Source organism: Sarcophilus harrisii, chromosome 1, assembly GCF_902635505.1.
Source record: "Sarcophilus harrisii chromosome 1, mSarHar1.11, whole genome shotgun sequence".
Taxonomy (NCBI): domain Eukaryota; kingdom Metazoa; phylum Chordata; class Mammalia; order Dasyuromorphia; family Dasyuridae; genus Sarcophilus; species Sarcophilus harrisii.
Genome location: NC_045426.1, coordinates 610,459,797 through 610,483,187, shown reverse-complemented (window position 1 = coordinate 610,483,187; position 23,391 = coordinate 610,459,797). Strand labels below are relative to the sequence as shown.

Sequence of the window (23,391 nt, the reverse complement as noted above, 5' to 3'; positions counted from 1 at the left end):
GTCCTATTGAAGTTAAATAGCATGAACTTGTATTGAACCCTATCTTAGTATGGCTTTCTGATATTCACCTTTAAAGTAACCAGTGGGTTTCAAACTCATTGAGTTGAGGATAATGTGAAGACTTTAATGCAAGAATCCAGACCACCAGATGTGACTGGAAGTCAGTCTTGAGAAGATTGGAATTGGAAACAGCACTAGTCACTTAATTCTGAAGGTGTGCATAGACAAAGGTAATGTGTGGCCCAGAAGACTAAATCCATCATACTTTCCCTCCAAGATAAATATTCCCATTCAACAAAAGCAGCGACTCCAAAGCAAGTTGAGTATCAGAAGGCCTAATATCAACGGATTAGAGTGCTTTTCTGAGCAGGAACAGTTTACTGCTAACTTGGAGAGAAAGCTGCTCCAACACATGCTCTCAGTGGAGCAGAAAAGGAGTGGTAGCTTTCAGAGATTTTGTGACAACCCTGGTTTGATAAAAAATGATGAGGAAATTCAGAATCTAATAAATGAAGAATGAGAATTCCACAGAGTTTGCCAACAGGCTGCTAGTTCATCCGTTTCTAAGAAGGCAGCATATAATAATTAATACATTATATATATATCAAAAGTAAAATACAAGCAAAAAGAGATGGAAGATTCTTGGCTTATTAAGAAGGCATATGAAATTCAGTTTTACATTGAAAGTAATAATCCAAAAGAGGCTTTTATGATGCCAGGAGAAGGCTATGTATAAGCCATCTTGGGTACTAAGTGTTGATGGAATCACATTGATAAGTGATTAAAAATTTCCATAGTAGTCTCAACATATTGTTATCAATGCTGAAGCCATTGATCATATACATCATGTTAAAGTCAATCCCTGTTAACCGAATTTCCAACTGAAGAAGGGATTTTGAATGACATTAGGTTCCTTTCCTATGGCAAATACTTGGTACTAATTTTATTCCAGCTGAGAATGGGTCTATTGCTTATATCAGAGTTGATAGAAATTATCTGTGTTATATGGCTAGAAGAGATTGTCCCCAAAGAGTTCAAGGATTCCTCCTCTGTCATCTCTATAAAGGGAAATGGGTTGTGTGGCAATACCTCAGAGGCACTGATGGCAAGTTACTTTTAAAAACCACAAGATTAAAGTGGAAGAAGAGTTGGTCCCTGGCATTTTATTTGCAAATGATTGTACACTTAGTACAACTAGTGAAGTTAAAATGTAGCAAAAATGTAGATGGATTTTCTGCTGCTTTTACTAATTTTGGCTTGACAACACCAAGAAAACAGGTACTTCATCAGCCACCAACACATCTTTCATTTGTGGACCCTTCAGTTACAGTAAATGGAAAGAGTTTTGAAACTATAGATAAGTTTATTTACCTTGGCAGTATACTTTCTGGGAATGTACCCATTGTAATGAGATTGACACATGAATTGCCAAAGCTGGCTTGTTTGACAGTCTCCAAAGGAAAGTATGTGAGAGAAGATGAATTAGACTGACTACAGATGCATTGTGGTGATCTAATTGTTGTATGCAAGGAAACTGAATCACTTCCATTTGAATTGTTTTAAGAAGATTCTGAATATCACCTGGCAAGATTAGTGACCTAACACTGAAGTTCTTTCTCAAAGTAAATTTCCAAGCATTCAAACTCTACTGCAGAAGGCACAACTCTGATGGGCTGTCCATGTTATTCAAATGTCAAATGTACCCTTACCTAAAAAACAAAGAATACTGCACAAGGAAAACAAGAACACTCAAGGTTTTTCCACAGAACTTTGGAATCAATTACATGACATTGGAGATGCTGGCAAAGGACTGCCCATCACGGAATGCCCACATTAAAGAAGGTACTCTTGTTCTAGGAGCAAAGCAGAATTGCAATAACTCAAACTAGAGATATACAAATTTAGAGACATTTCCACCCCAACTATTTGTGCCCAGCCTGTATTAGAGCCTTCTCTGTGCTCATATTGGTCTGCTCAGCCACAGTTGGACACCCAGTATCTTGACTCCAACATAGTATTGTCATTTTGGTTCCCTCCAGAAATGAAGAAAAACAATCGATCTATTTCACAGCTCAAGAAAAGGCAGATATTGGTGGTGAGCCAAAGTTGAAGCTATGTAGGGCAATGCACAATGGAATAATTCAAGGATAAAGGATGTTGTGCATGGTTCATCTATTTAAATCTAGAGTCAAGGCTGAAATAAAGTGAAGCTTCTCTTACAAGATTTGGCCATGGTCTGAACTAGAAGAACAAGGTAAAAGGGAATGAAGATCATGCTGAGGATGAAATTCAGGGAGACTGAGGCAGAAAAGAGGTATCAATAGGAGAAAATTATCATAAAAAAGAAGTGCAGGATTCAGGGTCATGGAGGTGATGTGTATAGTTTAGTTTCCCCCACTCTATATGCTTATATATAATTTAATTCACTTTCTTTTCAATAGAGTTTGAATCTTTATTAGATATTAATACATCTAAATAGAGGGGAAATGATGGTAGAATAGATGTAAAGAGAGCATTTTCTGGATGAAATGTAGATGAGAAATTTATCATTCTAAAATTTGTTAATCTTTATTGACAAAAAAATTGATAGCTGCCCTTTTTACCCATGACAGGTAAAAATATAAATTAAATAATATTCAGAAATGACTCACAATCCAGACTTGGTCTTAGTGATAAAAAGAAAGTAATATTAAGTTTTGTCTTGACTTTTCAGACCGACTTATCAGACACAGAGCCTGTACTCTAAGAGATACTGCCTATGCAATAATTAAAGAAGAACTTGATGAAGATTTTGAACAGCTATGTGAAGAAATTCAGGAGTCTCGAAAAAAGAGAGGTAGAAAATTAAGAGAAATGTGTTGATAAGGTATTTAATTGGTTTTCTATCACCCAAAATTCTACTTTTTTATTAGGTTGCAGCTCTTCTAAATATGCACCATCTTACTATCATGTGATGCCAAAGCAGAGCACAACTTCTGTTGATGGTAAAAGATCTGACCCAGAACAAAATGAAAAGCTGAAGATGCTCAATGCTCCTGTGGCCTGTAGTACTCCTTCACTTTATAGTGGTAAATACTCTTGGATTTTATTTTATTTTAATTCTTTACATCATAATACAAGCATTCAATTTAAGATTTTTTAAAAATGCCTTCCTTTTAAAGAAGATTAGTGACCAAATGCCTTTGATTTGTATTTGGCTGAATTAAAGGATGGTAAATGTGTAGAAAAGGACTTCCAAAGCACATTTTAATACTAATGTTCTTTCATCTGTTTTTTTCTTTAGTTATCCAATTTTCCCCAGCCCCTTCCCCCCACAAAAATAAACAGTATGTTAATTTTTCTATGAATAGTTTTTTTCATAGTTGTTATTTGCAGAATTTAAATGGAAAATAATGGTTTCATTGTAGTGCTTCTTTTCCATATAGATAGTATAGAAGCACACTAGCAGATCTGTAGTTGAATTCAAGAAAAAGTAGTTCCTGTGCTTAAACTACTTAATCTAGTACTAACTATTGAGACATATTCAATATAAATCAGAGTAATAACTCCATAAAAGAAGTTGAATAGAATGACAAAAAAAGATAAAAGGCAGAAGGATCATTTATATAGCTGGACGGATCTGGGAAGTGATTACCAATCCATGAGTCAATATTTATTAAGTGTTTGGCTTGTATCAGGTACTGTGTGTTAAAGCACTGATTATAAAAAGAAGAAAAAGAAAAACCCTCAAGGAGCTCAATCTAATAGAGACAATAAACAGATATATACATGCCAATTAGATATAGGATAATACATAACAGCTATATGCAGGATAGGAGATTAATCGAGAAGGGAATGCACACTGGAACTAAGACAAGTTGGGGGAAGGCTTCTTGTAAAAGATAAGATTTTAGTTAAGACTTAAAGGAATTCAGGGAATCTTGGAGGCAAAGATGAGGAAGTAGAGTACTTGTGGCATAGAAGACAGACTAGAAAATGCCTTGTGTGAGGCCAATTTTCATTGGATTGAAGAGTGCTTGTCAGGGAGTAAATGTTGCCTTTAAATGTGACTTTAAGTCACTTTAACTCTGACTTCAGATTTTATAAATTATAATTGTAAACTCTATATAGTGATATCTTTCTATTATTGAATTATTAAAATTCTAAGCACTTTGTTTACTCCTAGTTGTGACATGGGAAGAGGTAGGTGAGATAGTCTAGACTTAAAAATATTTGATATTCACCTGTGGGTTTGGTTTAGTGCCTTTTTTTGTCTCTTAGCTCCATCAAAGAAAAAGATTCGAAGAAAAAGTAAATGGTACTTTGGCACCATAAAAAAAAGAAGGAAGATTTCTCAAGCCAAAGAAGATAGCAGAAATACAGAAGATGACAAAAATGAGAGTGATGGAGATCAAGAAAATCATGATACCAGTATAGACCATAATGAGGCTGAAGTCACAGGAGAGTCTTCAATGGAAGAAAATGAAAAGCAGCAAAATGGTTCTGAAAATAAAACTGAGACGGAAAATAAAAGTATTTGTGTTGCTTGTGATAATGTTGTGAATGAACCTGAAAAGGAAACTAAAAAGACTACAATGAATGCAGACTTAAGAAAAGAAAAGATAACTTGCAATGGAGAACTTTCTAATTGTCAAGTAACAGAATGTTCTGAAGATGTTGAGGCAAAGGGTAAGTAAATTAGTTTTTTGTTTAAGTATTCTTAAATTATGGAAGTAAAAAACAAGCAAGATTTATAGGGAGGACAAAAAGTTATCAGACAATTTCATTTATGTGCATCAAAAATTGTAGTAAAGTCATAAGGGAAGTTAATGGAATTATTATATTTTTTAAAAAGATTTAAAATGTAAATATTCCTCAGCTCTACCAATTCAATTATTCTGTTAATTAGAAATTGTTATTCAGTCATTTCAATTGTGTCTAACTCTTTGTGGCTGCATGGACCTCTCCATGGGGTTTTCTTGGCAAAAATACTAGGTGATATTCAGTTTCCTTCTGGTACCAGAGAAGTTAATGACTTGCTTTAAGTCACAACTAGTGTCTGGTTGAATTTGAACTCAGGTTTCCTTGACTCCAAGCTCATCACTTTGTCCATTGTATCACTAAGCAGTCTTAACTACATAAGTAAGAAACTGAAACAAAAAAAGACGTAATTACACATTTACTTGGTTGATTTTATTTCTGAAGAAAATATCAACTTGTTTGTGAAAACAACTACTATTTTAGAATATGAAATACTTAATTTAAGCATAATGACTCAGTACTATGAGTAGGGTCATCAGCTTCCTCACATAAATGTAACTGTAAAGGACAATGATTATTCCAATATTGTACTCACATTTAATTGACTTAATTTATCACACTTAATCTTTTAAATAGGATCAAAGATGCTTTTTTGTTGTTGTTTTTAGTCGTCAATCAGAACCTTAAGTGAATCCTAAGTAAATCAGATATATTTCATGTGTCAGATAAATACTTTTATTATTAATTCTAAAATTTTTGGCCATTAACAGGTTAAGAATAAATTTAATGGTTTGTTGTTAAAGATGTGCTTATTTTTATAACAATAGAAATTAAATTCATCCTGAGTAATGTTGGTTTTATGTTAAGCCATTAATGACTATATAGAATGGCCATTCAGCTATTCCCAATTCATCCAATTATCATTTTAACCTACGTGTCTCCAATTTATTTCATACAAATAATTTAAGATTCTTTATCAAAATAAAACATTTTCCAGTGAAGTGAAATGAAAAAACGAAATCCCACATCCATACCATTTCACTAAAGCTAGAAACGATACATGGAAAAATCAGATAAACTTTTTCCAAAGTACTTATTGCTGTCTTAAACATGTCTCATTTGATCATAAAGAAGTCTTGTAATTTAAGGTAGAATTAAACAAAACAAAATAAAATAGTGTTAACACTGTTACTTTTTATAACTATTTTTGAGGAAAGCAATTTATAAATCTTAAAATACTATGTAAGTTTCAGTTGTAGTTTGTAGGCATTTAGTGTTGAAACCTTAAGAGATCTTAGAGGCCAGAGTCCAATTTCTTCCTTTGACATAGGAAGAATTCGTTACAGCTTACGGTTTTATTGACTTGTCTGGAGTCATAATGCCTTTAAGCATTAGACATTAGTCTTTTCTGACTCCAGAATTCATAACTGTTGAAATAGTAAGAGGCCATAAATCATAGTAGTTAGTTCCATTGTCAGACTTGTCTTAACTTAAAGCATAGGTTTGACCATTTCAGACAGATACACCCTACAATTCAATAAATTCCAGTGGTTCTCTATGTATTTCATGATAAGATCTAAAAATCCTCTATCTTTTGTAACCCTAGGACCCATTCTACTCTCTACCCTCTCCTTTGAAGTTTTTTGCACATTAGTCCCCTCCTTATATTCTCATCCAGTGACATTGGACTCCTTTGCTGTTCCTCACATAAAATATACCATCTCCCAGTTCCAAGCATTTTCACTAGTTAATCCCTTGCCTGGAATGCTTTATCCCTGGCTTCCTTCAAGTTCTAACTAAACTCCCACCTTCACCAGGAATCCTTTCCCCATCTCCCTCAGTTCTAGTGTGTTTGTGGCTAATTTCCATTTTAAGTTTATTTTAAACTAAATACAGAGTAAGGGAAAAGAAACATTGTCATGGACATATCAAAATATGAGAAGAGTCAATATAAAACAATAAATTTCCATTTCAAGAAAACCTATTTAATAAACATTTCACATTGTTTTCAAAGCTGTCCAGCTTTTCTTTGCTTCCTTGTAGATTCTCTTGTTCTTTTTGTATTTTTTACTTTTCTTTCCCCTTCTCTCCCCTCACATGTCTCCTTCATTAAACTGAGCTTCTTGATCAGGTACTATCTTTTACCTTTCTTTATATCCTAGTGCTTAGTATACTGTCTGCTACTAGTAGTTCCTTAATAAGTAATTTTAGATTGACTTTTCCCCTGAAGTTAAGTCTCTCTCACTCCATTTTTATACATTCTTTTCAACCCTTCCCTTCTAGTTCAAGCAAGTGGTTCAGAATCTTATCTACTATCCAAATTTTATTTGGTAACTTTCTTTTCTAAGAAGTTTTGCTTGTCTTCATTTTACTTTTTCTTCCTGAATTTCATTTTCTGATTTATTCTTTGTATATTCCTCATTGGGGATATAATTTTTTAAGTAACAGATTTGAGTTCCTTCTTCTATCCAGTATTTTAATGTCTTTGTGAATTTTACCCTGTCCTTTTTTTTCTCCTGCTGTACTTCACTTTGTTCCTCAAAGTGAAAATTTTCATATTTTTCTAACTACATGTGTGTGTGGGGGGGTATTTTTAACATTCATTTTTTAAAAGTTTTGAGTTGCAAATTCTCCCTTCCTTCTTCTCCTTCCCCCTCACTGAGAAAGCAGACAGCTTAATGTAGATTATATATGTATAGTCATGTAAAACATTTCCATATTAGCCATATAATAGGGGTGGAGAGACTAACAGAAACCCAAGAAAAATAAAGATTTTTTTTTTTAAAGTGTATTCTGATTTGCATTTCAACTCCATCATTTTTTTCTCTGGGAGTGAATGGCATTTTTCATAAGGTCTTCAAAATTGTCTTGGATCATTGTATTGCTGAGAATAGCTAAGTTATTCCCAGTTGATATCTTTATATTATTGCTGTTACTGTGTACATTATAGTATTCTCCTGGTTTTGCTTACTTTACTTTCCATCAGTTCATGTAAGTCTTCCCAGGTTTTTCTGAAACCGTTCTGCTTGTCATTTCTTAAAGCACAACTTGTTCTTCCAGTCCCCTCAATTTTCAGTTCCTTGCCACCACAAAAGGAGCTGCTTTAAATATTTTTGTATTTGTTAGTCCTTTCCTTTTTTTTTTTTCCCTCTAATATTTGACATGCAGACCAAGTAGTGTTATTGCTGGGGTCAAAGGTATATATGGTTTTATTATTTGGCAATGATTTAGAGCCTTTTTTTTCCTAAGACTATAGAGAGCTTTGATTACTTCTATAAACTGCTTATTTTTATTCTTTGATCATTTATCAGTTGGGGAATGACTTATAGTCATATGAATATTACCCAGTTCTCTGTATATAATTGAGAGATAAAAATCTAAATTTATCAAAGAAACTTGCTGTAAAGTTTTTGGTTTTGTTTTGTTGTTTTTTGCAAGTTACCTGCTTCTAATCTTAACTGCATGGATTATTTATATAAAACATTCTAAATGTAATATAATTAGAATTATCTGTTTTAAATTCTATAATGTCATAAATTCTTCCCTTATCCATAAATTTAACAGGTAAATTATTCCATGCTTTCCTAATTTGAATCATTTTCATATCTAAATCATGTACCTATTTTGACCTTGTATGTAATGTGAGTTACTCTATACCTAGTTTCTGCCAAAGTGTATTCCAGTCTTCCCAGCCATTTTTGTCAGATTGTCCTTTTTGCCTCACTCTAAGAAATAACAGCTCTTAATGATGGTACTGTTCAACAGGGGAGAAAAAAAAGTGTGGTTGTAGTTGTCTCATATGTCCTTCCCTTTTTGCTTGCCAGGATCAGTTTCTATTCCTAATACCTAATAATGTTATCCTATTTCTCTTTTTTTTTTTTTTTTTTTTTTTTTTTAATTTATTTAATAGCTTTTTATTTACAGGATATATGCATGGGTAACTTTACAGCATTAACAATTGCCAAACCTCTTGTTCCAATTTTTCACCTCTTACCCCCCCCCCCCTAGATGGCAGGATGACCAGTAGATGTTAAATATATTAAAATATAAATTAGATACACAATAAGTATACATGACCAAAACGTTATTTTGCTGTGCAAAAAGAATCAGACTCTGAAATATTGTACAATTAGCTTGTGAAGGAAATCAAAAATGCAGGTGGGCATAAATATAGGGATTGGAATTCAATGTAATGGTTTTAGTCATCTCCCAGAGTTCTTTTCTGGGCGTAGCTGGTTCAGTTCATTACTGCTCCATTGGAAATGATTTGGTTGATCTCGTTGCTGAGGATGGCCTGGTCCATCAGAACTGGTCATCATATAGTATTGTTGTTGAAGTATATAATGATCTTCTGGTCCTGTTCATTTCACTCAGCATCAGTTCGTGTAAGTCTCTCCAGGCCTTTCTGAAATCATCCTGTTGGTCATTTCTTACAGAACAGTAATATTCCATAATATTCATATACCACAATTTATTCAGCCATTCTCCAACTGATGGACATCCATTCAGTTTCCAGTTTTTAGCCACTACAAAAAGGGCTGCCACAAACATTCGTGCACATACAGGTCCCTTTCCCTTCTTTATAATGTCTTTGGGATATAATCCCAGTAGTAACACTGCTGGATCAAAGGGTATGCACAATTTGGTTATCCTATTTCTCATTCCACATCTGGATGTTGGTGTCCCTTGGCAACTTACATTCCCTTCCTCAGATGGAGTACTGTCCAAGAAGGTACAATTCTTACTCGGAGAAAATTAGCTAATATGAAAATTGCTTTCCATGTAAAGCCCATTATTAGGCCTAGTGGTATATATCTTGTTGCAGACATATACCTTTGCCATTGTATTGTTGTTTACTAATGTTCTTCTCTAGTAAAGCTCCCTTCCATCACTTGTTGAGAGACTAGAAACTTTCCTAGGGAATTGATAGGAGTATAAATCCACTCTGTCCTGCCTCTTAAGTTCCCCCTTCCCTACTTATAATTCTCTGCTTATATTTCTGCCTACAGATATGGATTCACTTGATATAAGTAGTCAGAGAATTTAATTCCCTTTACTTGTCCTGATTATTTGCATTCCCCTTAAGTCTTTGAATTCTAGAGCCTTTTTTATTATGTATAATAGTATTATTTATTTTTATTTTTAGTGATGAAAATGTTCTTTTTTTAATCCCATAGATGTCTTTTTATTAGCCATTTCTTATATACTCACTCTTTTTTACCTCATATGTACAATTGCCAAATCTTGCAATTTCTACCTTTCATAGTTTAATATCAAATTTCCTTCATAAGTTACCATTTTAATCACTCCTCTCCTAGCTATTACAACAGCTTCCTAATTAGTCACTTTGCCATGCCTCTCAACACTCTAGTCACTTCCATATACTGCTGCCACAATAATTTTTCCTAAGCATAGCTCTGACCATGACACTTTATCTGCTTCTAGTGGCTTCTTCTTACTGCTAGAATAAAATATTAAATTCACCTCAGAGTCCTTTTCCTTAATGATGTAGCTTAGACATCGTCTAGAAACCTTTTCTTATCTTGCTAATAATGCCCTCCTTTATTCACTTTATATTTATGCTGTATATGTTTATAGTTGTATCTACTATCTTGCCAATTAAAATAAGCTCCCAGAGAGTAAAGATTATTTATTATGTATTTTTCTCACTAACACCTAGCACAGTACCAGTCACATAGGTACTTAGTAAAACTGTACTGAGTCATTTATTGATTTTTCAAAGTAATCTGCTCACCTCTAGTTTTTCATTCCTCAAATGCCAATCAGTCAGGAAACATTAAACATATACTATGTGTCAGGCATTATACTAAGCTCTGGGAATGCCAAAAAAAAAAAAAAAAAAAAAATCCTTTCCCTCAAAGAGTTTGAAATCTTGCAAGGGAAAGTGGCACACAAAGGAAGCAGAAAGCTGGAAGCACAGGTACTTGTCACGGCAGCATGATGAAGTTCAAAGGAATACAGACAATTTGGTGGGAAATAAAGGGATAGCTGGCCTAGGCATCTCTTTAATAGGAATTTTAGGGAAGGAGTTTCTAGCCCTCATCTCTACCCCCACCCATAGGAACAGAGAAAATAAGGTGTTTTTCTTGTTGTATTTGCTATTCCATTGTGTCTTTCAATTTCTCTTGAATGCAGAATAATTCAATTATTCAGATTTCCTTTCTTTCCTATTTGAAGGTTTTAGCAATCTACTTCCATCTTCCCCTCTCCTAATCTTTCTTTTATACTTCCGCCATAATTGTCTTAATATGTCTTCTTATTGCCATAATTGTTTCTCTGAACACAATTTAATAGTATGTTCAAAAATCTTGACTGACTCTATTGTAAACTCTCCATCTGGATACTACCTTATTTTTCCATCTTTATTTTCCTTCACATATTTTAGCCAGACTAGATTATTCTCTGTCCCAAACCCTGTACTTTATACTATTTATTTCACTTTCTTTATTTTTTTATTTTATATTGTTCCCAATTCCTGGAATGCCCTTCCTCTCCCTTTATTGTTCATATCTTTCTATTATATTAAGCTTGTGCTCACAACTGCCATTTATCTGTACCAAGAGGACAGAAACAATGTTTTATTTGACTTGCTATCTCTCCTGTCACTTATCACAATATTCTTCGCACAGTTGCTTAATAAATGTATATTTAAATTTGAACTTAGATGCTTAATTTCTACATATCTCTGAATTAAATGATAGTTATCTAATTGATCTTTCTAGAAACCTGTGTTCTTAGGATGACTCGAGCCAGACGTTCCCAAGTTGAGCAACAGCAGCTCATCAGTGTGGAGAAGGCTTTGGCAATCCTTTCTGAACCCACGCCCCCACTTATTGTGGACCATGAACAACTTAAGGTATGTAAATAAACATTTTTAAATGCTGACGTAGAAATAATTTTTTTTTAAATATTAGTGCCTACTTTTGCTTTCTTTTAAATTGTATTTCATAAATGTGTGATAATACATTTCATTCCCTTTAAAATCCTATGAGATCTATCATTTATCCATTCTCTAGCTTCTTCAGTCTTTTTATCTTCCTGTTGGTATATTCTGTTATTCTTTAAAATTTACATAGCTTATTTTCCTTTTTCCCTGCTCTATCAAACTCTTGCTCTTTTCCTTCAGTTTATACCAAATTTGTTAAATATGCTTTCTGTACACACTGCTTCCATTATCTTGCTACCTCTTCCTTCCTTAATTACCCCCAACCCCCCTTAGTTTGACTTCTATTCTTTCTATTTTAATGAAATAAAAGGATTTATTTAACGATCTGTTTCAAAATAGAATTATTATATTTTATAGAAGTATTACCTATCACCTTAGGGTTTTTTTTAGTAAGTTGTCTCTTGTATTACATGCATATGTAATATGTAATAATACATGTTCATTTCCAAAAGCATATACAATACAACTTTGGAAAACTCCTTTTTCACCTAGGATAACTTGTTTTAAGTTTTAGATTTAGAAACATACCTTTCATTCTAAGTTGCCAATAAAATGGACATTTGAATTGCTGTAGTGAATTTTTTTTTTTTTTTTTTAAATAGGAATTACTGGCTTTGGCTTCAATTTAACATTCAACATAGCATTGACAAGATAACATCCAAATCTGTTTCCTGACCTGTGACTTAAAGTCAGACTTCATCTTTGACTTCTTCAAATTATTCCTATTTTAGTATCCCACCATGGTAGCTCAGTAGATGGAGTAACAGGCTTGAAATCAGTAAAACTCATCTTTACTGGTTCAGATATGATCTCGAACATTTATCAGCTATATCACCTAGGCAAGTTATTTAACCCTGTTCACTTCAGTTTCCTTATCTGTAAAACGAGCTAGAGAAGAAAATGGCAAACTACTTTAATGTCTTTGTCAAGAAAACCCCAAATGGATTATGGAATAGTCAGACACGACTAAATGACATCATCTAACTTGATAAATTTTCAATTGAACAAAAATCAGTGTGGTGCAATGGAAAGAATGCTGGATTTAAAGTAAGAGGATTTGGGTTTGAATCCTACCTCTGCCATTTATTGCTGTTATAAGTTAGCTACTTAACCTCTCTGGGTCTGTTTATTCACCATGAAATGAGGGTATTAGTAAATTAGGTGAACTAAGATTACTTCCTGCTCTAAATCCTTGATCCTATATCCTAAAGTCAGGTTCCCCTCTTAACTTATCTATTTGAAGGATACTTTTCTGTACCATCCAAGACTTAAAATTTGAAAGACATTTTGACTCTTTAGTGTTCAGTCATGAGATCTATCCTACACTTTGCATCTTACCATCTTAATCTCACACCTAATTAATACCAGACCCTTCCAAATGTTCTTTTTAATTGGTCTTCTCCTCCTTTATCCGTACTTGAGATTAACATTGATAGAAATAAACACCACTTTATGTCATCCCTTTAAAGTCCCTCCATATAAATATCTACAACTTTCTTTATTGCTGCTTCCTCCATTATAGCTGGATTTTATCTGTTGACCATTGCTTACTAGCATATTCTTTGCATTGCCAATATTGTTTTTGCTTTTTCCCTTCTAAAACATCCTTCACTATGTTAATTTCCTTTCTAATACATGCTTGTTCCTTAAAATCCTACCTCTTCATTAAGTCATGGGTCACAGAGTTGTGGATGGGAGTCAGGATTTGGGCTTACTTCCCAGATCTGCTACTTCACTGTGCCCTCTGTAACTTGGCCAAGTCAGATGACTTTGTCAAACCATTATTGCTTTGCTGGAGGTTACACTAGATAATCTGGAGGGTCTCTAAAAACAACAATAATAACAGATGACATAATAGCACCTTAAAATTTGTAAAAAAATCTTTACATATATTATCTTATTTTAGCTTCACAAAATATTTATGGGGTAAATACTATTAAACCTGTCTTATTTATGAAGAAATTGAGGCTTAGAAGTAAGGTAGTATTTGTGAATTACTTAGCACAGTCTCTGACTTAAGAAGTAGGTGCTTTATAAATATTTATTCCTTTCCTAATGATCCAACACTACAAATGCTATTCAATTAAGTTGATTCCAATCTTTGTTAAAAGGAAGAACAAAATAATCGGAAATCGTAATGGAACAATTTGGTCCATAATAATTTAGCAGAAAAAAAAATGAACAAAATAGAAAAAATATAGATAATACTTAGAACAAAGCTCTTTAAAAGAAATCAGGAAAGAGAGTAGGTACTATTTAGGACATACAATGGAGAATGTAAACTAGTTTTTTGGTAGCAGGCACTTGATAAGCATCCAGTTTTGAGACTGAATGAAAATCACTGCCAAGTTATCACACAGATAAATATTTAACACATCTTTTCTTTTTAGAATCTTTTGAAGATTACAATTAAGAAAAGTCAAGAGTACAATATATTTCAGTTGGAAAAATTATATGCAATAATTAGTCAATGTATTTATCAACATCGCAAAGACTATGACAAGACACAACTAATGCAGGTGAGTTATATATATTTTATAATTGATATTTTGAACCATAGTGATCATGATCTTAGTTGGAAGGGACCTCAAAGTTCATTCATCCAACCACAATATATTTTATAAATCAAATTAACAAAAATTGATAATCAAATCTTTTTTAAAATTATAAATTCCAAATTAGATAAAAATGGGTGCAATTTTTGTGTTTTATCTTCTTGCAATTTCTTTTCTGTTTTAGGCTTTTTTTTCCCCCCTTTTTGTATTATCAGTGCATATGTTACCTCATAATTTTTCAATTTCTGTCATTTTTATGTGTAATCCTATTCCATTATTAATTTAACAAAATTAGTTTGTTATATAATCATTAAACTTGTTTTCTTAGTTGCCTATTCTACTTTTGGACAAGTCTCATTGTCACAGAATCTTTTTCTTATATCAGAATCTGTCTTCCTGTTAAAAGAATATTTCTTTTGAAGGCAGCATGATGCAATGGAAAGAGCATTGAACTGGAAATCACTGGGCCCAAGTTCAGTCGTAGCTTTTTCCTCTTAACTACTTTTATGACATTGGGTAAATTCCCCAATCTCTCTGTGCCTCAGCTGTCTTAGTTGCCCTCAATTAAAACATTCAATTTCCTTCTACTTCACAAACCCTCCATTATTTGATTACTGCTCTCATGTCTATAATGCTACTTTCCCACTCAGCTCTGTGACACTAGGCAAGATTTAAACTTTCTCAACATGTTACCTCATTTGAAAACTGAAGGGTTTACACTGGATAATCTGCAAGTTGTTTTGTCTCTAAAATTACTTGAAGAAGGTCAAGAATAAAAGACATTTAAGCACAAGAGTTGAAGTCAGAGTACGTGAGTTTTTAAAATCTTGACCCTCCTTATCTCTGTGGCCTTTTAGTGAGGCGCTTCATCTCTGGTCCTCAGTTTCCTCAAATATAAAATGAGTGGGTTGGACTTAAATGATCACCAGGATTCCTTTTGCTCTTATGGCATGATGGCCACACAATCCTGATTACCTTTTTCCAAATAAGCTTCATCTTTGAAACCATATATCATTGGTTTACTCAAAGGGCCTCCAGAGATCATCTAAATCAGTAATGTTAAGCTCAAAATAAAAACCATGGCTACCAAATTTTACCTAAGGATTCCTATGGGCCACACATTGACTTGGTAATTTTGACATATTTATAATATGTTTTATTGTATTTTATTTTTAAAAATATTTTCCAATTACATTTTAATTTGGTTTGTGCTGCGCTCCCATATTATAGGCTTCATGGAACACATGTTTGGCACCTTGCATTTAGATCAAATCCCAACCAAAATACAAATCACCAACAGAAAGACTTTGGGATAATTCTAGAATGTTCATAATTCCCCCCCCAAAAAAAATGTAACTAAAGATGCTCGGTTTAGAATAGGTAATTATTTGATATGAAGCGAACTAGAGTTTTTCTTGATACCTCAAACAGCTTCCCAATCAAATTAATAAAGAATATTTTTTACCTTGTTAAGAGAAAATACTTATTTTAAGGACTTCAGCATGATTGTTGCAAATAAAAGACTAATGTAAGTAAGCAGTACCATCATTGCAGCATAACAGTAATTCTGCTTGAATAGTTTGAATTATTGCAGATATTTGAAAAATTCAGATATTTCTACTTTTATTCCTCAAGTTCTATAATATAGACTAGCTTCCCCCTTGTTTTATTCTAAGTTGTTTATGTAGAGGTTTTACTATAATTTCTTTTCATTTGAAATTGTTGAATAATTCACAAAACCACACTTGTTTTATAATTGTCATTTTTTGAGGAATTGGTTGTTCAGTTTAGTTAAAAGCAATATATTCTGTTTACCTCCATTTCCTCCTTTGTAAAATAGGGATAATAATAGCACCCACCTTTTAGGATTGTTCTGAGGATCAAATAAGATAGCATATGTAATAAAAGTTGAAATTTTTTATTAAATGTGATCAGCATGATTAATTTGCTTAAATTTACAGTCTCAGGAACTTTAGAAATATTTTAGTCCAGTCCCAGAATTTATCCGGATTTTCTTCTCCAACAACAAAATAATTTTTATTTTTGCTTTTGAGGAAACTTAGTAAGGGAAACCCCACCTCCTTCTTAAACATAGAACACTTTCAAGGTCACAACCCTCAGTTTTGTATTCTTAGAAATGCTGCAGTTTATCAACCACAGGTCTTCTTTTAAAAAAAAAAATAATTAAAATATCAAATATTTTTGATGAAAGCATTTTTCAATATGAGGAGTCAATGACCACTTTGAAAGATTTCAAGAATAGGCTTTTCTATGTTATATGAAATCATTGATGTGGTTTACTTTTGTTTTTTCCTGGCAATGATTGGCTTGAAAAATTTAGGCACTACTGAAATATAAACTGTTATTTATTGTAAATAGAAAAATTTGGGGATGATATTCTTTAAAATTTTGTATCACATCAATCTTGGACTCGATCTGAGGGTATTTAGATAATAAAATAATAGCATTTAAACTTACTGGGTTTTTTTTTCTTTCTTAATCTTCTAGAAAATGGAGCAAGAAATCAAAAACTTTAGTTGTTCCAAATCATGAAGTTGTGAGATTCAGCTTTCTTCAATGACATCTTTTTTTGTTCACTTTTGTTATCTCTGCATAGCTAGTGCGAAATTGAATTTCCACATATTTAAGATATATTGTTATTAAAATACTGCTAAATAAAGTATTTAAAACTGTTTTTAATTTTGTATGTGTGAGGTGGATGTTTAAAAGTTGATTTTGGTAGTTATTCAGTCTGAATCACAGCAAGACTGTTGAATATTTAATATTGCAACATTTAAACTCAAAGTACTCTGCAGGTCTATTAAAGTTTTTGATAAGTTTAGTTCTTTGTCAAAGACCATTAATTGTTCATTAGGTTTTTGACCCTTTTGTCATAAGGCTTAATTGAAGGTGGAAACGTATTAATAACAAATCTGTTAAATGTAGTTAAAATTTTCCCTCAGACTTACATTTGATTCTGATAATTTTGTCCTTTCTTTTCTTTTTCTTAACGGGGTAATTAAATAGACCTCATGACCTATCATTGACTTCCGTTCCTTCACTTTTTAGTCCAGTTTTTTTTGTTTATTGTTTGTCTGTTTTTGTTCCCTTTATCTAATTTTCTGCATTCTGTTACTTTCTTTTACCTTGCCTGCCTCATTACCCAAGAACTAATGTTCAAGTTTAGGATTAGTAGTAAAGCTCTGAACATGCAGCAAAAAAATGTTACAACAATTTAAAACTTGAACACTAAAATTAAGATATTTGTAAAATATGCATTTTCATAATTCTAATTTAGATTTTATAAATATCCATGTTTACATTTTCTTATGTAACTTTCATATTTTTTGAGTTAACTGCATTTTTGATGTTTTTAAAAAAAACATGAGAATTAGATTTGAAATCTAAGCCTTGTGCCCTTCAAAATTTGTGTTGAAATGTCATCATATAAAGTTACTTTGTTGTATACAGTTGTATAAATGTTATACATTTTGATATTTTGTATTAATACCAAAAATAAATATCCTGGGCATCTTTTAAATGGTTAAAACATTTACTACAATGCATATTCACTTTTTGAAAATGTTAAACCCCCAAAGTTAATTCTGGGAGGAGCTTTAAAATTTTTCTGATTAGTGTGGGTATTTTTGTGAAGATAGGGAAATTAAGTTTTAGTAAAGCTATTATTTGGACTTTAGTCACTCTTTATGTAATGGTCAATGTTATACTGCCTTTCATTCCTTTAGCTATCATATGTGAACTACCTGGTGACCAGTTTATCACCTTTATATTAGTTGTTACTGCCTTAAGTATTTATATAATCAACTTTAAGCAGTACTATACACCTGAAAAAGTTTTTAAAAAAAAAAAAATATGTATGTACCTGGATATAAATATTTTGCTTGTACTGAAATTTTATATATAAATTATTATTTTTCCAGGTACATATTTTGTAACTTTAGCACTTCATTTTTATGTATAGTTTACATAATAAATTTTGCAAGTTGAAAATAATTGAATTTTGCTTTTATGTCTTTGGTATTTTAAGCATAATATTAAAGATAATTAATGACTGGGGACAGTGGAGCAATACAGAAAGATGAAAGTGAGGTTATTAAGGAGGCTATTTTCTCACTATCCCTTTTAAAATTAGTCATTGAGATGTCAAAAAAAAAAAAAAAAACAAACTACTAGAAGTCCTAAAATAAAGGAAGAAAGCTCTCCCAAAAATAAGGTTCTGCTACCAAAAAGAACAATTTTATAAAAGTATTTTGAAACAGTATGAACAATAACACCTAAAACAATTTTCTCAAGGCATAGTAAAATGAATAACTAAGCAATTGAAGGAAAACGAGCACTTTGAAGGAGAATATTTATTAAGCACCTATGTTTAAGTTACTGTGCCAGGCACTGGAGACAGAAACCAAAACGAAATGATCTCTGCCCTTAAGTAGTTTACATTTGCTGAGGGTGGTTAGGATAGGAGCATGGACATCAAAGTAAATGGAAGAGTATATACAGGGTAGTTATAGAAGGAAACAGATCAACAATTCAAAAAATCAGGAAAGATATCCCATGAAAGAAATAAGGCTTCTTAGGTGACAGATGAGAAATCAGTAAATTCTAGGCATAGAAAACCACCTATACATAGGGAATGAATGGAATTTTGTAATGAGATGGGTAGATCAGTTTTGAGTAGAAGAGTGCACATAGATAAGATTATGGATTTTAAATGTCAGCATAAGTTAGATTTTGTATTTTATCTTAGAAGTCACATTACTCTGCCAACTAGATCTGTAATATTCAGGCTAGCTTTCTGGAGGACCTCGGGATCAGCCTGAGTCCTTGGTCTTTAGGTGGAGAGGTGATGGAGAGCCACCATGAGACTGATCAAAGATAGAATATCTATCTTCCAGTCTGTCCTTTCCCTTATAAACCTTATTATAATTACATCATTACAAGCATACTGATTGTGTGAACTTGGAGAACCATTACATCACCATACTAAGTATATATGTGAACTAAAGAACCATTATCTCATCAATTCCACTGAGTTTACACCTTGTTTCAAGTATACTTCTCCAGAGTTCCAGCTCTCTACATAGGTCCACTATAAATTGAGGTCTCTAAGTTTTTCTAAACTATGCAGCAGTCTTTTTTTTTTTTTTTTCCCTTATTGGAGTTTTTATCATTATTGTAGAAGTTGTTTTGGTTTTGCTTACTAAACTTGGCATCAGTGTTTGGACAACTAGATGATACCATGAAGAGCATACTGGATCTGGAGTCAAGAAGACCTAAATTTAAATGTGGTATTGGGCACTTAACTAGGCTGGGGGACTGAAGGCAACTCATCTGAACTTCTATTTAATTCCCTAATTTTAAAAGTGAGAATACTGTTACCTAACACATGGATTGTTAGGAGGATAAAATGAGATTTGTAAAGTACTTTATAAATATTAAAATGTTATTATATAAATGCTAGCTATTGTCTTCCAAGGTTTCTCTGAAAATACTAATATTTCTTGTAGCACAATATTCTGTTATTTCATAATTTAGCATTTCTCCAATTGATGGGCATTGTCTATTTCTGGAAGAAAGATTTTGGCTACAGATAACTATAAGAATGAATGGAAGAAATTTAAGAATTATTGGAATTAAAAACTGCAAAACTGGAAAGAAAAATACTTTAAAACAGGTGGGAAACTAAGGAACTCCCTAAAAAGAGTAACACAACGAAGACTTGACTTTATATTCTAGACTATAAGAAATATTTAAGTGAATTTTAAAAATTGAAAGCAAAAAAGTAATATGAGGTATATTAAAAAACATGTGATTTGGAAAACCGATACTTTAAACATGAGACTCCCAAAGAGAACTGGATACCACGCTTGAAATCACTTTTATAAAAAAAAAGTGACAAATCTATTAGAACAAGAGGATACAAGTGAAGATAGAACGAGTCCATAGGTTGCCTCTCAAAAGACACTCCAAACTGAAAAAATAAAAACCAAAATCCAGAGCTTCCAACAGAAAATACACGTGAAAAGATGCATCTAGAAAGTTTTAAGTACCACGGAACCAGTTACAAGATCATTTTACTTTATCATTTTACATTATTAAGAACAGAGGGCTGGGGGAGGGAGCTTGGGATAAAATATTCCGAAATGCAAAAATGGAGTTTAAATTTTTCCTGAAGAGGAAGCTTGGATACTCTGGGGGAAAATAATCTCTAAAAAGATGCCTTTTTCTCTACAGTTGCCTTGTATGTGTTGTTAATACCTAGGTATGTTTGTGTTGTCAACCCAATTAAAATGTGAGTTCCTTGTGGACAGGGATTATTTTTGGTTTTTCTTTGTAGTCCTAGTACAAAGTGACTGATGCTTATTATATAGCAAGTCCTTGACATGCTAATGATTAATTAATCAGTGGGTCAAAAAATCACATAGTTGAGATAAAGAAGCTATCAAGTGAGAGATCATCAATAAAGGTCAGAGAAAAAACTGAACAGTAGTAGTAGTATTGCTTGCTCAAAAGTAAGTTATTTGTTCTGATTACAACAGCAATAAAGAGGTCAGTTGTCTTCTTGGGACATGTCCAGAATATAAGAGAACCTCTCCCACTTGTGATGATTCACTTATGTACAAATGATAATACCAGATGGAACATAGAAAAAGCATTGCCAATAAGTATGAAATCTTGGGTAAGAAAAGACCATGAAATCCTGGTTGTATTTTCCTCATTGTTGCCCATTTAAAGGAAGGGACGAACAAAAGAAAAAGCATGGGAAATAAATAGCTTAGGAGTATATGATAATAGGATTTGGATTTTGGACCGTAGTTTAATATATGTGGATAGCATGTCTTTGGACAAAAAGACTTTGGGGAGGAGGTCAACTTTGACACCGGCTCACTCTAGCCTTCCTTTAAAAAAATTTTTTTTGGAGACTTCCATAAAAAAGCAGTGCTCTTCCTTCCACCTAGACCTATCTCTCACATTACTGCCTGCTTCCATGTTTAATTGACATGGAAAAAGCTGCTTCCACAGCTTTTTTTTTTTTCATTCCAAAGAAAGGGCAGGGCATGCTGGTGTATCATGATTGGTGCCTCCTTCCAATCTTTATTCCCCAAAGTTGGACTATCTCTAGATAACATATCCCTGATCAGATAATGGAGTGCACCAAACAAAAGCCCATAAGAATGTATCTTTTGAACATCTTGCAAATCTTATGAAAATGGCTTTAAAAAGGATAGTGGAGAGAGAGGTTACTCTCATGTCCCTCCAGCTAGAAATATAAAGAATAACTACAATGAAAAAGGAATAGCAGTTATACCCATAAGTTTACAGGAAAACAAGATAAATGAAACAAACCAACAATAAAACCCAATGCCTTAAAGTTTAGACAAAAAGCAGCAGGAATTATCCACTAGAGCTAAATGAAATTTGACCCTACGTCACTTGTTCTGGAAAGGATTACTTCATAAAAGGGTGAGGGGGAACAGGATCTATTGATGAGGAAAAGTGATAGTATTAAAGTATCTTGATATTAACAAGGCCAAGAACTGGAAGGGAGAAGCATGACAAATATCTAAGTGAAAGTCAAGGTGAGGGGGAAAAGTATTTTTTTTTTCTTGTATTGGAGTATGTTGGAGATTATCTAGAAAGAAAGGGGAAATAGGATGAGTAGTATAAGAAACATCAGGATGCTGACACTGAGGCATGAGGTAAGTGATGGGGAACTTTAGTTACCCAGACCTGATACTTTCTCCTTGCTAAAAGCAGAGTAGCTTCTTGTTTCAGCGATCATATTGTCCATCAAAAAATGAGAGGACCCAGCAAAAGAATATGCCTTACTAACAAGGAAAATCTGGTTGCTGGAGTATAAATGATGAGAACCCTGGGGAAAAGTGGCCACTGCCTTCTAGAGTTTATGATAAGAGATGAGGAAATCAAAGTATAGTGTGTTGTTCACCCTAGAATTTGGAAAAGTATATTACAAAGGATTCAGAGAAAAGAAGTTCCTGTACTAAAATGCTATGAGAAGGGATAGGAGATGCTCAAGAATGAAATTATCAAACACAGGGAAACAATTCCAAGGAGAAGACAAGTGGCCCTTCTCTTACTAGTCCAATGTGGATTAATTTGGTACTCAACAACTACCTTGACTGAAAGGAAATATGCAAAAGAATAACTACCATCCTTAATGGAAGGTTGAATATGAGTGTTATGGTCTCAGAAAAAGAATTGTAAAGTCATGCTCAACTCTGCATGATCCTTTTAGACCCTGACCATGACCTTGGTAAAGATACTTGAGTAATTTACCATTTTCTTCTGCTCATTTTACAGATGTGAAAACTGAGGCAAATAGCATTAAGTAACTTGTCCAATGAGTAAATCTGAGGCCAGAATTGAACTCAGAAATTTTCCTAACTTCAGGCCTGGAACACTATCCACTGCACTTTATTACTAGAAAAGGAATAAGAACCACTACTAAAGATTTATTTATTCATTCATTCATCCATTCATTTGTTGCTGAGGCAATTGGGGTTAAGTGACTTGCCCAGGATCACATAGCCAGGAAGTGTTAAGTGTCTGAGGTCAAATTTGAACTCGGGTTCTCCTGACTTCAGGGCTAGTACCCCACCTAACTGCCCCTATTACTAAAGATTAGACCAACCAGGTGGTGGCAATAAAACATTTTTTAACACAGAGGAAAACAAAATTTCTATTGATCTCTTTAATAATATATACTTCCTTTAAAAAAAAAAAATTAACCAAACTTCAGTTTCCTGTGCAAGTCTCTTTTTTTGTTTGTATAATGAAATGTTTGTGTTTGTTGATGATTTATTGTTAAGGTTACACAATAAAAAATATTCTTTTATTTAAATCTAGGTATTTTAGTGAATTGAAAAATCAACATGGAAATCTGCAGGATAACGAAGCAGCCAAAAACCCCAACATGATCTTGGATGGTATTAAGAAAGACATATCCTCCATGTATAGGGAGCTGTTGGTTTCATTAGTTTCATTCACTTAGGTCTCATACATAGTACTTTGTTCAGTTATGGGTACCATAGTTTAAGAAAGACTTGTTAATAAGTTGGAGGTCCAGAGGAGGGGGCCAGGTCAACA

The 23,391-nt window shown here is 33.0% G+C and overlaps 1 protein-coding gene across 3 annotated transcripts in view; it reads left to right on the top strand.

Moving 5' to 3' along the window:
- The window catches only part of ATAD2 (ATPase family AAA domain containing 2), a 66,572-nt gene extending 48,299 nt beyond the window's left edge, over positions 1-18,273 (top strand). For 2 of the 3 annotated variants that reach the window (XM_031947157.1, XM_031947159.1), the window contains exons 23-29: positions 2,714-2,836; positions 2,913-3,068; positions 4,261-4,668; positions 11,484-11,617; positions 14,098-14,226; positions 14,913-15,069; positions 16,771-18,273. In XM_031947157.1, the coding sequence (XP_031803017.1) occupies positions 2,714-2,836; positions 2,913-3,068; positions 4,261-4,668; positions 11,484-11,617; positions 14,098-14,226; positions 14,913-15,038 (1,076 nt within the window). In that variant the 3' untranslated portion in view covers positions 15,039-15,069; positions 16,771-18,273. The remainder of the gene's footprint in view (positions 1-2,713; positions 2,837-2,912; positions 3,069-4,260; positions 4,669-11,483; positions 11,618-14,097; positions 14,227-14,912; positions 15,070-16,770) is intronic. The other variant, XM_031947158.1, reaches the window with a different exon arrangement.
- The last annotated feature ends 5,118 nt before the right edge of the window (positions 18,274-23,391 follow it).